The following is a 19,499-nucleotide window of genomic DNA, read 5'->3' as shown; positions in this document are numbered from 1 at the left end:
CTCATTGCCTCATCTGAACTGAAAATCCATTATGTAAAAATAGCAAGTTTGCTCCTTGGGCTATGCATTGTAGGGGGAGATGGGTAGAAAAGTGTTTCCTTTGTTACTTGAAGAATCCTACATAAACTTTTAAGGAACCATCTATTGCTCTGGAGTGCAGCTGATGAAACTCATTGCCCTCCAACTCCCATTATTCTGGAGCTGATGAGAGATGGAGTCTGGAGGGTGACAGGTCCTCTCACCCCTGCTCCAGAATAACAGCCTGTGGTTTTAATGGAATTTTACTCCCAAATTATTGACATGGGCTACTTTTCTAGATATCAAACTTGTGGAGTTAAAAATTTAAAAGATGCATTAGAAACAATAACAAACATTGTCTTCACTAAGCTTTTCAAAAACTAGGTTTATAATATGGTGTTGTCTTCTCCCAAGAATTGAGTTCCTTCTGTCCAAAGATATGAGCACACAATCATGAGTTCTGCTGTGCAAGTGTGTCTGAGTGCACCTCTCCACCAAATAGATGTTATTGCTGCTATATATGGCTTTTCAGTCCAAAAACCCCTTAATGTGGCAAATAGCATATTAAAACAAAATATAATAGAAGAGTACAATAGAAGGCCATTAATCAATCAGCAGATAGAATAATATAAGACAGAAAAATCACAAGGTGGGAGAGACGAAAGGAAGTGTCTCTCCTGAGCTAGAAGGTTAAATGGTGTTCTCACAATTGTTTAGGGCGAGAATCCTGAACAGACAATAGAATAAAATCCGGGGGGGGGGGGCATCCAGAACTAAAAAAAAATAGGGCTGCTTTCACCCCCCACCCTGTTACAGTCTGGAGCAAGGAGTACTTAACAGCCTAATAATAATAATGAATTAAAGTAGATGAGTTAGTCAGTCTTGACAGTGATCAGCTGCTTGCCCAGACCTTGAACCCCTTGTTCGGATTCTCCCAACTGATCATCACATGTGGCAGCATAGGTGGTTTGCCTGTTGCTATTTCACTGCAGTTCTGGGAACCCCATGGAACTCCAGGTGCTAGATCATGGGCGCCTAGTCTGTGCACACCCATCCACACCCATTGTTGTTGGACCTCTGCTCCCATCAGCTCCAGCCAACATGACCAATGGTCAGGGATATTGGAAGTTCCCACCCAGCAACAGCTGGAAGGCCATGTAGGCTACCCCAGCACCACCACTGTGCTAGCTGCAGCAACTTGCCTACGGAAAGCACACCCACACCCACACACACCCACACACACACCCCTGACTGAGATATGGGAACCCTTTTTTAAGCATGTGCTACCCATGCTGGATCAGACCAAATAGCTCTGAGCTGTGATGTCACAATCTGCTTAATGTGGAGAAGGCAGACTTATGAAAGGACCCAAAATGTAGTGCTAGGCTCGGGGGGGACGGGACATTTTTAATTTTGAAGCTTCATATCAGACATACTTTGTTAAGTCGGTCACCTTTAGCAAAAGAGCTCAGATGTATTACCAATGCAATTCCACTGCAGCTGGCTCTTGTAAATCTGTTTGGTTCGTGTGTTAGGAATCCCTATTCTGGATTCGGTCCAGATTGTGCTGTTTGTGAGTAGCTCTTTTCAGGAACTGGGAGGAGGAGGAAAACACATTTGCTTTTGTATTGTTACTATGCATGTTACTTTTGTATGCTACTTTGTATTTCATTTTAACTAGCGTTAAAAGGCAATACAAAGTAATTTTCCCAGAGAAAGTGTTTCCCCAGAAAAACAGAACAGCCACTGAGAAGCAAAATCTTTAATGACTCTTCAGCTGTTTAATTACACCTCTTATTATGAATGTGACTCGATGATGTGACCTATTAACAAGCATTTTCCCAAGCAGCCATTATTTTATTAAAGCTCATTAATTAACTTTCTATAGACAGATGGCAGTGGAGCATAGCAAATACATTCTAAACATGCACCCGTTTAGAATCTTTAAGAGGCCTTTCTCTTGTGAAATTTGCACAATGTGTTAATTTTAAGGTCCCTATATATTTGCTATGCTTTTTTTGTCATGTGAAACAGAAAACTTACATTTCACCATTCAACTTGCAGTTTGCACAGTAAAAACTCACTGTGTTACTACTTCTACTACTAATAGTAATAATAATGGGTTGCCCCAGCCACCCAGCATTCTAATTAGGAATAAAAATTATGTCCAAACAAGCTTGCATAATACTGTCCATTTTATCATCTCATTCTAAATCCTGTGGTGAAACTGTTGTGTCAAATATTGGAGTTCATTGGGGTTCTCAAATTCTAGAAGTGAGGATGTTGTTGATTTTTGCTTTTATGCCTGCAGATTGATTGGAAGGACATATTTATGGTTTGGGCAAGGAAAGTGGTGGAAAAGTGCTTATAAAGTGAAAATAATGATACAGTATTTGACGTTGATGAATCTTCTCCCTTTCTGTTAATGCTTGATTGTGCTGTGGTTCACTCCCAAGGTGTGAGCTTTAAGAAGCCTTTATATATGAGTGTGGTTTCAGTCCCAAGGAGTCTAGGTGGTAGTGCTATGCAACCAATCAGGCTGAAGCCCAGATACTGAACTTAGGGCTTTTCCATTCTTCCCTTTCCTCTGCTCTATAGGCACAGTTTGTTATTTAAAGCTCCATGTCTGAGCACCCTTTTTTTCCTGCTCCTATGCTTTCACAGTGAAAACCCACTCTTTAAAGCTCAATTGGAGAAAAAACAATCTGCAGAAAACCCAAATTGATGTTTGCTCCAGTTCAGCTTCAAAGAGTGAGTTTTTGCCCAGAAAGATCCTGGCAAAACACAACAAAATAAAAAATCCACAGATATGCATATCTGTGGTACGACAAGGTAAAAATCCATAAGGCTTTCAAGAACCATATTGTCAGAAAGGCAGTGTTTAATGTCTGGATGAAATATAAAGACTTATTATAGAATAAGACCCCAAGGTGGCTGTCACCAATGGAAGCCAAGGCTCAGAAAAGACTCAATATGGAGGCCGCATGGCCGAAATATTGGGAAATATTAGAAAAAGAAGGAGATACTTGGAGACTGCAGAGTTTTGAGAAACTAAAGGACAAAGTACGAGACTGGCTACACTATGCTCAGATCAGGGAGGTTTTTAACTTGGATAAAAAAACAGGTTTCCAGGTGGAAAAATCGAAATTAGAAACAGAACTATTAGAATCTAAGACCAAGGTACTTTCAAAAATGTATAACTTGCTGTTGAAATGGAATACTCAGGATGAAACGGTCAAATCAGCCATGATAAAATGGGCACAGGACATTGGGTACAATATTATGTTTGCTGACTGGGAAAAGTTATGGACCACCGGAATGAGGTTCACAGCATGTAATGCCCTGAAAGAAAATATTATGAAAATGCTATATAGGTGGTACATGACCCCAGTCAAGCTTGCAAAAATATATCATTTGCCCGATAATAAATGCTGGAAATGCAAAGGAACTGAAGGAACATTCTTTCACCTCTGGTGGACATGTCCAAGGGTTAAGGCTTTCTGGGAAATGATCTATAATGAACTAAAAAAGGTATTCAAGTATACCTTCCTGAAGAAACCAGAGGCCTTCCTTTTGGGCATTGTAGGCCAAGGGGTGTTAAAGAAGGATAGAACTTTTTTTATGTACGCAACAACAGCAGCAAGAATACTCATCGCAAAGCACTGGAAGACACAAGATTTACCCACGCTGGAAGAATGGCAGACGCAACTGATAGACTACATGGAATTGGCAGAAATGACTGGCAGAATCTGGGACCTGGGAGAAGAGACAGTGGAAGAGGACTGGAAAAAGTTTAAGGACTATTTACAAAAACATTATAAGCTCTATGAATGCTAAGAGAATGCATGATAGAAAACAACAGGGTATCAGTAATTTAGCTGTATGATGTACGAATAAGTGATGACTAAGAAAAGGATGAAAATTTGAAGTAATATTATGTTTAAGCTAAGCAGCTCAGTACATGATAAAATATTGAAAATTTGGGACATAATATCTGAGAGTTATAAAATAAGAATTGAAATAAGGTAATAATTTGCTGTCCATAACTATATGACTGAGAACGCAGGAAAGGGTGATGTGAGGAAGTCCTAAGATTATGAAAATAAGATTTAAGGATAAATTGATTCTGTTGCATTTTTTTCCCCTCTTCTTATGTCATGTCTATTTTTTTCTAAACTTTTTTTCTGTTGTCTGTATTATGGTGTATGGTGATGGTATTTTATATGTTTATTGGTTTGTTTTCTTTGTTTAAAATTTGCAATAAATATCTTTTTTTAAAAAAATTAAAAAATCCACATTGCACACAGAGCCTTAAAGTCCATATATCAGCATGGAAAGAGTAGGGCCAAAGTTAAGCGTGGATAAGACCTTAGTTGACCCAATTTGGGCTGATTTTGGCTTCAGCTGGATCAGGATGAGACAACTCCAGATCACCCCAACTAAATATGAAGTGTGGTCAAGCACATGAGAAATAGCATGAAAACTAAGGATGGCTGATCACTGCACTTTACCATATTGCTTTATAGAAAAGGCTGTGAGAAATAGAATAACAGAAGTGATATATGTGCCATCATCACATATACTTTATATGGTATATTCTACAAGACTGAGCGCTTCATGTAGAAAATGTGTGACATTTTGAAGCAGAGTTGAACAAACAGATGATCAGACCCCACAGTTCTTCAGCTCAGACTTGCCAAATCTACTTCTACCTTTCTCAGTTTGTGTTTATATCGCGTAATAAACATAGCAAACTAGAGGGAGATATTTCTATGAATAAATGAGTTGTAAAAATGAACTTTTGCTGCCAGCTTAAATATTTCTTCACTCCATTGCTTGTGTTCTTTGCGGACTTCAGGGATTTCTAATAGTGCTTTGGAATCACAGTCTCTTTCTGACGCATCATCCTTCAACACGCTGTTGCATTCTGGCAGGCGATTAAAATAAACGTCAGCAATATGGAATATATCTATCATGTTGTTAGTGAAATGCTCAGAAAGGATTCTTCTCTTGCTTTAAATAGCTCTCCAGTCTCCTAACACATCTTTCTCAGCCAAAACTAACAGCATTGCTAATAAATCAGGAAATGTTCTCAGGCATATAAGTTGAATTTAATTACACAACGCCCCCACCCACACCCCCAATTCCTATTGTGAATCAAATGTGCAAGGAGCCCTGACAGAGGGCTTGCACATTACAGCTGCAAGGAGACGTGGCCTGAGACATGTGCTCTTTCATCAACATAAAATTGGAGTTGGGTCATTGAATTAGCCTTTTGAATTGCCTTCACTGTAGGCCAATTTACATAATAAATTGTGTAGTGAAAGAGTCACTGCAAGGTGACTTTCTCTCTCAATATTCCTGTTGCAAGGTTCCATGCTGTAATGAGAAGCTAAAAAAATAACTGGATATTGTGCTGGATATGGTTGATATGCCGAGGCTGGGATTAAGAGCAGGGGAGAGCAGCCCAGCTATCTGAAGATCATGTTGGTAAGTTAGTTTAGCAAGGGGTTATTAAATGGCACATTATTGGAATAAACTACGGCACATTTCCTCCACAACACTAAGCCATAACTTTTCATCTAGCCACTTGTGAAGAAATATATATTGGTACCACCATAAATATTTACGCTCCCTTCCTGAACTTTGGTACTGGCTTGTTGCCCTGGCCGTGCTGCTGCAACAGTATTTGCCACATCAATGTGTTTGCACTGCCGTTCTCAGTTTTGGGTCATCAAGCTTTGATCCTTGAGCAATTTATTTCATGGCATGGCGAGTAGAACTGGAAGGGACCAGATGGCCATTACGGCCTATTGCTTCCTGCTGCGGCACAGAACCATCTGCCCACCAGCACCCCGTAGGCCCATCAGGGCGATGTCGACATGCAGAGAGCAGGTGCATAAAAGAAAAGTCCCTCCAGAGCAAATGGCCTGTGGAAGTCTGAAAATTCAACTGTCCTAAAGATGTTGGTTCTTATTCTAATGAATATGAACTCTAATTTTGTCTCTTAAAATAAAACATCTTTTTTGTTTCAGGGATAAAGTTGTAGCATAATCTGTCTTTAAGATATAAATGCCTCAGCCTCACTTCCTTGCTATTGTCTGTCTGTCTGTCTGTCTGTCTGTCTGTCTGTCTGTCACTATACTGAGTCATTTTGTCCTGTTTAGTGTCCAGGGACAGATAATGAATTAACATAAGGTAGAGGTTTTTGAAGAATATGAGTCACTCTCATTTGCCAGCATTTGTGACCTGTGTTATGCCTAAAAGGGAGTGTAGAAGGAGGGGGGAAAGACAGTTTACTCAGAATTATCAATTTGTTTCCTCCAGAACACTAAGCTGTATCTGCAGAAGTAAGGGTTTGTTGAGGGAAGAACTGATGAGGCTAGTGGTGGGGTGGGCAAAAGAAGCCATTACAGTGGTACCTCAGGTTACAAGCACTTTGGGTTACAAACACTTTGGGTTACAAACTCCGCTAACCCGGAAGTAGTACTTTGGGTTGAGAACTTTGCCCCAGAATGAGAACGGAAATTGAGCACCGGTGGCACGGCAGCAGTGGGAGGCCCCATTAGCAAAAGCGCTTCTCAGGTTAAGAATGGTTTCGGGTTAAGAACGGACCCCAGGAATGAATTAAGTTCGTAACCCGATGTACCACTGTATTATTGATGCCAGTTTTGAATGATGCCATTTTTATTTTGTTCGGCTGCTTCTCCTGGAGCTATTGGCAAATGGCCCCTGTCTTTGCTTTTTCTCTCACCCTTAAAACTTGACTTACTGAGCCATTGCTAGTTGCTGCTGCTTTGCAGGACTTCGGAAGAATTTTACTCTGTCACTAATTAGCCACTGTTGACTGAGGGTTTGTCTTCCTTGTCTTCCCTTTTGCCTCTTTGAGATTCATCAGATGTGAGGGAGTTGGAGGAGTGGGTGTTTTGTTGTGTTTTTCAGAGATATCCCCCACACACACTTCGCCCCCCCCCCAAATCTGGCCAAAGAAACATATTTTGAGTTTTCCCTTCTGACTAGCAAGGAGTCTTGGGTGAGAGTATGGTCTTGCTTTTTAGCAACTGATGCTGTTCTAGGGCTAGTACAATGTGAATGCTTGGTACCTGCCCCTTTGCCCAACTTGCAAAAGGGACTGGCCCAGTTCTGTCACTAGGCAGAATAAAGTAGTTGCCTTAGGCAGTGAACACTGGGGGGGGGGGTTAGGTGTTGGAGGATAGCGCTGTGTGTACTATGAAGACTACTATGCCTCTGTAAATTAGCCTGCTTCCCTCAGGTTTGGTAAAGGATATTGTCCTGTCACTAATGTTGAATGCAAGAGACTCAGTTGCCAGTCTGGTTGACTTTTGTGGACTGGGGGGAAGGTTGCCATCTTGTCCTTAACCTCAGGCAGCAAAATTTATTGGGTTGGTCCTGGAAACTGTAAATAAACAGTTGTGATTACAGAGGACAGCATGAGTCTCCATTTCTCTTCACTAATAAGACACGGGTTGTCTTTGGGACTAGGCTCTGCTCAGAGAAGTAGACAGCAAAATGAAACTGTATGATGAATACACATGACAGGAATGGCTGTTGCAGGGTCCCAAGGGATGTCAGCACTGTGGTGATTGCTGGCTACATGATAAGATGAATTAGTAAGACCCAGAAGATGATGATATGGTGGTTCTCTAGAGCATCCCATGCTTTTTAGTCTCTCCTAAAGCATTAACAAAGCAAGAACTAACACCCAAGGGATGTGTTAAAATTGTACAGATGCCTGAACTGAAAAACTGTATAAGAGGAAGACCAGCAGTGCATAATAGTCCCATTGTGTTCCTTGGGATTGAATCCCACCTAAATTTCTATAGGATTGCAATCTAATGCTCCAATCATCCATTCCTTTTGTCTTGCTTATTTTTATAGTTCTAAACCTTCTTGCAGAGATTTGCCCCTGAAATAACTGAGCAGCCGAGCCCTTGGGCCGGGCTCATAGTTTGCTTATGCCATTTTCGTCCCTGCCACCCTCTTGCCCACTCAGATTACGGAAGCTGGAGCAGCAGGGCAATCTCAGTGGAGGCATCTCAGAGAAATGTGCTTAAGAGTGCCATTAATGAAGCACTAGGGGATAAGGCTATCAGTGAGTGCTAGTCAGGATGCCTATGTTCTACCCCAACTGCTTGAGGCAGCATGACTCTGAATACCAGTTGCTGAAAGTCACAAATGGGGAGAATGCTGTTTTATTCATGCTCTGCTTGCAGGCTTCCCCATGGCCATCAGGTTGTCCACTGTGAGAATAGATGGGCCTTTGGCTTGATCCAGCTAGGCTCTTCTTATGTTACCGATGTTTGACAGGGAGAATGCAAGCTGTTAACTCATCCATCTAAACACAGGCTATCAATATATGGAGGGAAAGGATGGATCCATTAGAAAAAAGCAATCCTTATCAGAATTCAAACTACCGTGTACATACAGTTTGTTTGTGATTATTGCTTACAGTTTCATAGTAGATGCATAATTCATTCAAATTGACTCTCATCCTGAGCTACGGACCTGGATGTACCGGTAAGCAGTAGTCTTCAAGAAGCCCTCCTTTCTCCTACAAACCAGATGTTCAGTAGTACAGGTGGTGGAAATGGATGCCTTCACAGACTGGAGTATAATGTATGTACTGCTGTGGTGCTCCAGGATATCTGCATCTAGACCAGAACCACAACCTGGCTGTGTGCAGATTCCTGATGCTTCTCGGGTGCAATCCCATATGAATGGGCTGGTAGTATGAGATCATCAGCTTGTGCCAAAATAGTTGGCTCTGTGTTGACTAATTCTGTAACATTTTTCTAATTTCATACCACTTTGTAACTATATTGCACCACACCTACTAATTACTCATCCTGTTGTGATGATACTGGTTGACTCACAATGACAGTACACCACTGTGTTGTGCCACACTGCAACAACGAGCGTTTATCCGTTGGCATTGGCTTGTAGGGGAACTAAGCTGTTTACATGGAAATAAATTTCACTGAGAACTGTGTTGATGTTCAGATGAGCAGCTTACTTAGTGGTCAGTCTACATTGGGAAAGGGGCTTTCCTTGGAGCAGCATCTCAAAAAGAAACTTTAACATACAATTTCTGAGATTAAGTATTTATTTGAAATGAACTGATAGTAATGGAATCTGATTACCAAGGGGCAGTTCTTAGGTTACAGTCACCATGTGGAAGCTGTTAGGAATGCTTCAGCAAAAATATAGCTCTGCGGGACCAACACAGCATGTGGAAGCAATGGATCATGTTGATCACCCACATATTATTGGTTAACACAAGAACTGCATATTCTTGGTTGTTCTTGGGGCTGGCACAGAAAATCTATCCATAATCAGAGCAAGCTGTTTTACATATTACTGCTGCCTATGGAGCTAACCCATTCATAATTGTTCCCTGTGGTTTCAAGGCATAAGCCTGCCCTAAATCTCAGATCTTTCAGATTCTTAAAAAATGAAAGGGGGGGGACCAACACTGATAATTGACGTCTCAAATTAACATTTAGCATTTCCACTCCCCAGAATTTCAAAAAAGTTTTTTTTTATTTGCACATTATTGCTCATACGATTTATGTTAACGGGCAAAACGAAAACCCAAGCCCTACCCTGTTTTAAATCCCAGTTAAAATGTCAGAATACTAACGTCAAATGTAGTTTACTGTCCAATCCATAATCAAATAGGCACCAGATAGACAGATTTAATCAAGGTATAGTTTGATATGGACTGGTATAGGCTGGCACCACATTATCTAAACGTACTGAATGCATTAACTGTGATAGAACTTACTTCCAAGTACATATCCATAGCTTCAAAGCACAGATATACATAATTCATGAACACTGTGGTTTGGGCTATTCTCTAGTTGCACACATGATGTTCCATCCTCTCCTGTCTGCCTCAGCACCATCTAATAAACCCCACCTAAGGCTGAATTCATGCATGTATATTCATCACTTTGTGACTGCAACATTAAGGGATGTCTTGCATGCATGAAACAGCCACCAATGAATAAATGCCAAAGGAGGGTGGATATACCTATGGAAATCAGGGCTAAGTACCATATCCAAAACACTGGCATTTTACCTTCTTAGTATCACTTTACCTTCTTTGGTGTCACTTTACTAATATTTCTGGAGACACAGGCCAGCTGGTACCGGCTGCATCAGAATACTTGCTAGGACAACTTCTCAGGTGTTCTACTTTGTCTTTGTAAATGCATGTGGGATGAAACTGATACTAAAAGCATCTCATAACTGCTAAAGCATGTTAAAAGTTAACCTGGCAATCGTACCCTGTCCCTCACAAATTAGTTAGACTTCAATCTCTTTCATTTCAGTAGGACATTTCCAAATTGTGCACCTGGTACCAGGATGCAAGGCTACAATTCTAAGCGCAAATATTTATTAAAGTTACGCATTTTTAACTTTTGTAATCCTATGCACACTGTCCTAGGAGCAAGGTCTACCCAACACAATGCAACTAAGGGCCAGACTAGATTTGATGTTAATTGTGTGAATGCAGTCAACATGCATAAAATAATAACAATAACAGTGTAAACAGCAGCTGGGGATAGCACTGATATGCATCAGGACCACAGTGGGTGAAGACACTGTCTTGATGCAACTGAGGAGGATTTTAGCATGGCAGGAAAGGAAGGGTTAACCTCTCCCCAGCCACTGAACAACCATGCACCAGGGAGGGTGTGTGTGGATTCTGTTTATTTTTAAGTGCATTCATTACATACATGCAATTAACATCATGTCCAGTTTGGTGCTTCCTCCTGAATTACCATAGATGGAATTGTATTGTAACTTAATTTTTTTCAGAAGTGTTATACACATGGTTCACTGTCTCTTTTCTTGAAAACAATGGAATTTAAGTGTTTTATTTTGCCTTGATGCTATACCACCTGCAGAAGACTTTTAAGTTTTAAATTAGTTAACTCAACCACATTTTTTCTGCTTCATTTAAGAAAGTTTTTACCATTGTTCTCCTTAATTCAACACTCACCGACCCACAGCCCTACCTATTCCCCTGCCTTTTTGTCTTTAAAAATTATAATTCAAAGTCCTACACTGAAAACAAGGCTTATTTCATTAATAAGAATTTAGTCAGAAATGAAACATTAGCTAAATCTACTTTCTCATTGTAAATATATTTTATTTAAATTAAAAATGCTTATTAATGCTATTGATTCATACATGTGCAATAATACTTCATAAAGTAATATTACTTGAATTTAGGAATGTAGAATTGCAGCTTGCTGGCCATAGGGCATCTCCAATCTTTCCTCAGCCGACACTTTTACAAAAATTAAAGCTGTTTCCCACCTCTCACTTTTGCCATAGTACTTCATCATTCTAACCAAACATTAAAAGGAAGGAAAAGAGAGGGATTCTGACTTGAAATTCACCTCTATCTGAAGCTAGGACAAGAGTGTGCAGTTAAGTGCCATGGCAAAAGCCAAGAGAGATGGAGAGAGAATGAAAGGGGGCAACTGGAATTTAAAAAAATCAGTAAAGTGCCACAATTATTGTAATGTTCTATTCCTTTGATCCAAAGAATTTACTCAGCTGTCAATGTGCAATACAATTTGGCTTGCATGGAATATAGTTGCACAACTGAACAGAACAAACTCCTGTTAGATGGTGGTGGTGTTTTTCTTCCTTTCGTTCCTGAATACATCTACAGGAATTTATTGATGCCATTCCACAAGAACATTCCTCAAGCTCTTTGGATGTTGACCAGTTCCTAGATCCACAAGGGGGCAGAAGGATCACAAATTGTTCTGGTGCTTGCCTCCATTTCATTTCGCTCCGATCTAATTCACGCCTCTGCTCTCCGGGTCTCCTTCCTCCAGCCCGGCCATGGCATTTGATCTGGAGATCATAAAAAGTTTCTCTTTATTTGTGTACTGTCTTTGCACTTTCAAAGGCCGCTGCTCCATTTGTTCTTTGCTGGGACCCTCCGAGGGGCCAGCTTCCCCACCGGGGATCGCTTCACAGTCCTGGGTTTTATGGGCTGGGGTGTTGGCAACAGATTCCAAGGAGGTGCCTGTCTCCTCCAATGGGGTGTAGCCCTTATTGCTTCTGTGTTGATCACACTGAGAGCTCTGAGAATCTCTCCTGTCCACAGGTGGCGTCGGAGGGGGAGAGTCCCCCAAATCGAGGGATTTGGAGTAGCTGGAAGATGAAGCTTTTACTAAAAGACTGGAGTCGAGGTCTGTGCTACTGTCCAGAGTCTGAGAGGGTTCTGGGGAGAAGGATCTCCGGGCATCAGGGAGGCAGCTTGTGCTCTGGCGTCTAAGGACCAATTTGCGCTTGCCTGCCCTGGGCAGCATTGTATACCCTTGCCCCGTGTCCATGTAGCTGCTCCTGAGATCTTTCAGGCTGAGCTCCACATCTCCCCGTGGAATCTCCCTAGCCCCTCGTTCCCCCAGCGGCCTCCGCCAGCTGCCACGCTCTCCCTCCGCCGCCTCCCCCTGAGCCAGAGGCAGCAAAGTGAAAGTGCTGAGCGAGGAACCCACAATGGAACTGGCTGTGCTATGCTGGTCCCAGCCATCTGGGGGGCTACAAGGTGGGCTACGAGCAGTTCTGGCCAAGGCAGCTCTCTCCCGATAGATGCTGTACACAGCCTCAGCCAAGCTGGGCGGCTGCGGCTGCCTAGAAGAGAAAGAGGAGGAGCGTGGCGAGGAAACCAAGTCTGGAGGAGACAGAGGGGCACCCACGGGTGGGTGCCAGCTGCCCTTGGCTAGCACACCAGCAGCCCCCAGGGCTTCCGCAGGGCCACTGCCAGGTTTCAGCTCCAGCCCTCGAGGCTGCACATAGTTGATGAAGCCGTTGATAGGAACTGGGGCGACAGGAGCTGAGGGCGCCCCATCCTTGGTCCGAAGGCTGTGTGCATCGATGACAGTGGAGTACAGGTCCCTCAAGTTGATTATCTTTGTCTTTTTGTCCCGGTTCTCGTGGAGCACTGCATTGGCACAGATAAAGAGGAAGATTCCAATGCCCATGATGAGAGGCCCGAGCACCTTGAGCTTGTCCGAATGCAAATACCGCGAGAAAAGCTGGAAGAGGAAGCTTGTGGAAGTGGAGGAGGACGAGGGGGCAGGTGGAGAAGGAGCGACACCCTTCTTGCTGCTCACAAAGGAGGCGTTGGCTCCCAAGCCTTCTGGGTGAGATTCTCCCGGGTCTTCCGTCTGGTTCCTGGAGCGGCTTTTGGAGGCAGTCCCATGTGCTGGCAAAAACTGGCTGTCCCCAGTGCTCCCTGCCCGGTAAAGAGGCTTGGGCCAGTAGCCTACTACCGCCAAGGCAATTCCCACGAGAAGCACCAGGATGCCACAAAGAGCAATGAGGCCGGAGAGGGAGCACAGCTTGAGCTTGCCCTTCACCACCACCACGTCGTTCTTGCGTTTCTTTTTGGCTTTGCGCTTGCGCTTTGGGACTTGGCTCTGAGGCCGCAGGGGATCCTGTTTTCTGGCTGAGATCCTCAAGAGGCCTCCAGTGGCGATCATGGCTGGCTACCCTGGGCACTGTTCCCTACAGATACTCCGGCTCCTACAGGAAAACAGGGAATGGAAACAAAAAAAAGATCATGAGAGCCTGGGGACGATCCAGATTGCAAAGCCGCCCACACGGCATAGTCCCTTTAAGACTGCACATTACATTTCACATTCATTTATTAAATCTGCTCAGTCACTAGTGACTAATCACTCTGACACAAGGACGTGTGTGCGAGACGGAGGCAGGTCTACAACAGCCCGCCAATTGCTGTTAACGCTAACCACAAAAATAGCCACTTAGACGCAACCCACTTGCCAAACTGACTACTTGGCCTTAATGTCGCTATCTGTGCATTTGCTGAACAGTAGCAGGGCACTTAATTTGCAGAGCATAAATTAATAAAAGGTTGATTAAGGCCCTGTATGCATTTGCAAACAAAAGAAAAGGGGAGAAAAGATGAGAGGCAGTTGTTGGGCTAGTGAAAGGGAATCTCTTCTTGCTGGCAGCATAGCTGGCAAAGCAGCCTTAACTGAATTCCACATGATGTTTTAGAGCAGTGCTGTATGGATCAGGTGCAAACTGTTGTTTGGGGACATAGGGAGACAGTGTGCTCTTGCTAGGGTTGTATTTGCTTTGAAAGAACAAGTGTGCCTTCTGGGGGTGCTTTCGAACCTGCCATTGTCTTTGGATGTGCAGGTGAGAATCTTTTATCATCTTTGACTGATTTACCAGTTACATCCATATCTAGAGAAAGCAAATCTACCCTTGGTTACACATGCCTTAGTTACATCCAAACATGACTATTATAATGTTTTGTAAGTGGGTCTCCCTTTAAAGATGGTTCAGAAACTGCAGCTGATGCTAAATGTGTTCATGACGATGCTGGCCACTGCTCAGTGATCAGAACAGAGGATGCCAATTTTTGTATAAGCTGCACTGGCTGCCTATCTGTTTTTGATCCCAATTTTAAGTGCTGTTATTGACCTTTAAAGGTTGCTAACAGCCCAGTACCTGAAGGATTGCCTTCACTCATATTGAACTGCCCATGCCCTTCAATGAGCTCCAGAAACCCTGCTCTCAGGTCTGCCGCCACTGGCCATATGCTTGACAGGTGTCAGGTGCAGGGTCTTTTCAGTGGTGGCTCAGCAACTGTGGAATTCTTTCCCTGGGGACATCTGGCAAACTCCTTCTTTTCTCACTATTAGGTGGCTAGACAAGGCATTTGCTTTTGGAGTTTATTTAGTTTTTCTTGCCTTTATTGGTTGGGTGCTGCTGCTATTGTTTAGCACCAGATTTGTGATTAATGTATTACTGTTAAATTAACTTGCTCAGGTTATTTGCTTTTTATGTGTTAAACACAGGTTTGAATGCATGCATGTGGAAAAGCAGTCTATGAACAACCAAAATATATAACTATACTTAACTACAAAATATATGACATCTTATACACACACACTAACCTGAGGTAAGTCCCATTGAACTCAACGGGGCTTACCTCTCAGCAGATACATATAGGACCACACTGTTAATAAAGAGTCTACCCTAGAACTCTGTTTCCCCACTAGGCCACACATGGCATGCTCTTAACTAGCTTTCACTTAATCTCCACCCTGGCAAGAATCCAAATCCATAGCATGCCAGTGCGAATGTTCCTTCATTTTGTCCTGCACAAAATGTTTGCTGATGGTCCTTCCCTCTTCCCCCAACTTCTGCTCAACTACTATAAAGGTAAAAGGTAGCCCCAATATCCCCTACCCTGTCTGTTAGCTGGGGTGAGTTTTAAATTGACTTCACTATAGAGAGCAAGCTTTCATTTGCCCTCTGCTGTCATAGAAGTATTGCCTTGGGCAAGCAGACCTAAAACTTATTCCTGGTCACCTGACCCAATAATATCCTCTGCCTTTACTTTCTCAGTAGGTGATGTTCAGAGAATCAAAGGCGCTGTACACCTTCACAAACACTCTCAAGATCTGTTGTGCTGAACAACTGGGTAGTGGCCGGGCAGGGTGCGGGGATGCAGCTGGAACAAGAACAGGGAACCTGTGGCCCTCCAGATGTTGCTGAACTACAATGCTCATTGTTGGCTGTGCTGACTGGAGCTGAAGATGGAAGGAATCCAACATCATCTGAAAGACTAGAAAGTTCCCATTCTAGAGCCAAAGTTTATTTCAGTGGTTGTGTGTTTGTTTTCATCCTGGACCTGCAGGTTTGTAGAAACCCTCCAAACTCCTGCAGATTTACTGCCATTGGCTCTGTGTGAATCAATACAAAATGTATTAGCATCTATATTTCATGAACTGAGAAACTGGGATGGATTCAACACAAAGAGGTCCATGGTTCAGCAGGGATTTTGGTTTCTTCTTTAACACACAGGTGGGCAATATGTGCTGTTCACAGTCCCAGCCTCCTTTTATGTAGCCTCCAACACCTTCTCAAGCTGTCCCATTCTTCTACCCCATCAGAGTCACATCCTTCCTGTTCATTTCCTCCTTTTTTGTTCTGGGTTCTCCAATTGCCCCTGTCCCCCATTTCCTCTGTAGTTTCAGAGCATGAAATGCCAAGTATTTTATTTGATAAGTACAAATTGATACTTCATGTCTGTTAATCCCCACACCAATCCCCCCTCATTTCTGATGTAGACTAAAAATTAGGCTGCAGGCTGGCTCCACCCTACAAATAATAGGGTGTCCTTATAAATATGCAAAGATTTCATTGGAAGGTTGTACTCTAAGTAATTCCCAAACTTCACTTGTGAGCTTTTGCCTATTTTGCCTCTCTCCTAAATCTAGTCAGGACTACTGAAGCCAAAAACAGATCTAAGAATAATGGGCCAGAATGAGGGTGCACCCGTTTATTTGTACACATGGAAATCAGGAGTAGGAGCAAAATCCTGATTTCCTTTTCCAACCTGCATTCCCTGACCATGTTAACACGGGCTTAACCATCTACTCCAGCTGCACACTCATAGAGCTAGGTGGAAGAAAGCACTCGCTCTTGAATGGAGCTTTTGTCCTTGTTTTGCAGACTGTACTTTCCTGAATGAATACCCTGTGGGTAAAGTGTGGGAGGTTTGTCGAAAATGGATGCATCAGCTGATTATGAAAGGGTTAGGTTGAGCTACATTATAAAGAGAATCCAAAACAAAACCTTACACTGATCTACCAATAGTAGTTTACAGAGACAACTCAGCTATGCTTTAAAGTTCCTTATACAAGCACTTTCTTGCATCTTAAGGTAAAATAATAAGGAAATGCATCCCATCTTGGTTAAGGGTAGGAAAGGAAGCCTGATGTGGCCTTAATCACACCACGAGTGACTGTTTGGCTTTCATAATCTGTACTGTTTCATTATGAATGTGGAGGCTCCTGTTTTGTTATAGGAGTCGCTAAGCTGTTTATGAGCCTCAGGGCATCTTCTTTGAATGAGGCCAAAAGGTTACATTACACAAGGGACTTAGGTATGGTGATCTACCATGCAAAAGAAAAATGCATTTCCAGTAGAAAACGTTGGAAATGATACTAGAAAGGCAACTTTAATTGTTTTATTTAGGTCACTGGGCATGCGTGTATTTATTGCACTGAACAGGCTGTGTGCTTTTATAAAACTAGAATGAGAAATTTAGCTGTCAATGAACAAAGGAAATAACCAAATTCTAGCATCATTAGAAATGTTTCTTTGAAGCAGATCCTTCTGAATCTATTTTGTTTTACTACCTAGACAAATCCTCCTTTATGCTTAAGGTGTGAGGATATCCTCTGGACATCTGCCTGATTGGAATCATGTATGATGTTCAAGGTAACTGGTTATGTAACACCAGTGAATTTTCAGCCCATCGATGTGAGAATGTGATGGAAACAGAAAGATTCTGTGCTAAACCTGATTTAAAATGAGATGGAGCACTACTTTGAATCACTAGGGGGAACAAATCATGTTCTTGTGTTGACAAAGTAGCCTGAAATAATTTGCAAGGTATTTATTTTCATGAAATCAGGGTTCATAGTCTAAGCATAATGAAGCGACACCTGTATATTCAACAGGACAGTCTGAAAATACTAAAGAATTCCTTACTTTCCCCAGAATGTCCAAAATAGATTATAAGAACGATAAAAGCAATCAGTTCAACATGCTGCCTAAAGTTAAATCCTTTGCCTTGAAATCTGGTTAAGTCAGCATCCTAGATAATCTTATTTCCTTCATCAGCTAAACCTCCCCATTTCCCAAATATCCCCAGATTCAACAATTTTCTGATTCATTTCAACTCCATGCATTTTCTCACAAAAGCATTCCTAGTCCTTACACTGCACCTTAAAGTAATTAAACAGCCAGTTTAACCTTCCCTCCTCTTCTCTGGTATGATTTGACTATTATAGAGTGTAGCTGGATGGGGGGGAGGGGAGATACTTCATTAATAGGGCTTGATTAAATCTCCATGTGTGCATGCTTCAGCTTCTGATGCAATGAAAAAAAATCATCATACAGTACTATGACAAAGATCCGCATTAACTTAGATGGGGAAACACATGCTTAAATGATATTTGCAAAACAGTATTAGAAGAGCATAACAGAATGAGTCCTGCAATTGGGTTTCCTAAAAAGAAAGCTTCTGTTAATTATTATGCTATGGGGAAATAGCCCCAATTCTGGAAGAATTCAGGACTTAGAGAACACTCAGATATATAGCCCAATGTGATCTACACCAGCTAATAGTTCCGTTAACCAAAATCGAGATCTTCTCTATTTCCCAGGCTTTCAGCTATATTTCAAGTCTATAAGACAGATGAACATCTTGAGATAAATAACCGAGTTACGCCACTTACTCTGCTATTCTCTCTGGCATAAATGAAAATACACTCCATTTGGGTAAATAACCCTGACCTGCGCAAATTAGCTGCTCGCCCTTGGGAAAGAGTTAGCTGCTTGCAGCGAGAGTTTAAACATTATTGCGTCCCTGGGAGGGTGGGCTGCCTCAGGGACAGAGGCTAATGAAACATTTGTGGTTGACATACCTGGGGCTTTGTTGTCCTACATCGTGTCATTAGCAAAGTTGCCAGTCCCTACGGGGGGAAGAGAGAGTTTTCGAGCGACGCTGTTGACAATCTCTGCATGAGGGGCAGCCAGCCTGGCTGCGGATCGGAGGGCTAAAAAAGCTGGCAGTGAAAAAGAAGCTTGCATCGGAGAGTCAGCGAATAAGAGCAGCCCACCCTTTCAACTTTCCAGATTTAAAACTCACTCCTGGAGCAAATCCATCCAAGGTGCTTTCAGCCTGAAAGGGGGTCACCTGCGCGGCTGCGCCCATTTGGGAGACCATTTTAGCCGGGCACCTCATTTCATAACCTTCAAAGCGCCAGGCTCTCTCTCTCTGTGTGTGTGTGTGTCCCTCCCCACCCCCACCCCACTTTTCAGGAAGGGGATGAAATCACAAAGTGATGTTCCTGGATCTCCACAAAGATAGGATGGTGCAGAGAAGGGACCGAGAGAGATCTTGGCGGAGCCCCATTCCTACAGCCCAGCCTTTTGGGGAGAAGGGAGGAGGACGAGGTGGGGTGCTGCTGCTGCTGCTGCTGCTGAGGATCCCCGGGTGAGTTTACGGTTCAAAATGGCAGCATTTTGTAAGCGGGGAAGCTCCATCTCTTTTCTCTTACCGGGGAGAATCGCGGGGCGTGGGAGCCGCAGGCAAGTTCCTCGGAGCCCAGAGAGAAACCATGGAGAAACTTTGCAGCAGGGCGAGTGGACACCTCGGACGGAAAGCGAAGCAACCCCCCGGAGCCCCCCCTCCGGCGCCGGCGCCCCTTCGGGCTCATGGGTACAGATCCCGGTTAGAAGAGGAGCCGCGATTGTATGGCTATGGGCAGCCGCCGGGGATCCACGGAAGCCAGCGGCCGCGGCACCGAGCAGTTCCTGCGGCCAAGTGCGCCTCCCGCTCCCTCCGGCATCCTGCCCGGCTTCCGACGGGGGTCGCC

The 19,499-nt window shown here is 43.1% G+C and overlaps 1 protein-coding gene across 2 annotated transcripts; it reads right to left on the bottom strand.

Moving 5' to 3' along the window:
• Window positions 1–9,119: 9,119 nt before the first annotated feature.
• Window positions 9,120–19,322, bottom strand: TMEM200C (transmembrane protein 200C). 2 transcript variants are annotated; one of them, XM_081205614.1, is made up of 2 exons: window positions 19,182–19,322; window positions 9,120–13,593 (listed from the first exon to the last, which is right to left on the bottom strand). In XM_081205614.1, the coding sequence occupies exon 2, from the start codon at window positions 13,548–13,550 to the stop codon at window positions 11,859–11,861; it is 1,692 nt and encodes a 563-aa protein (XP_081061740.1). In that variant the 5' UTR covers window positions 13,551–13,593; window positions 19,182–19,322; the 3' UTR covers window positions 9,120–11,858. The 2 variants fall into 2 exon arrangements, with proteins under 2 accessions (XP_081061740.1, XP_081061739.1); XM_081205613.1 differs by lacking the exon at window positions 19,182–19,322 and adding an exon at window positions 18,546–18,885.
• Between the last annotated feature and the right edge of the window lie 177 nt (window positions 19,323–19,499).

The sequence above is a fragment of the Podarcis bocagei genome (genome assembly GCF_964188305.1).
Source record: "Podarcis bocagei genome assembly, chromosome: 8".
Lineage (NCBI taxonomy): Eukaryota > Metazoa > Chordata > Lepidosauria > Squamata > Lacertidae > Podarcis > Podarcis bocagei.
This window is presented reverse-complemented; position numbering and strand designations above follow the sequence as displayed.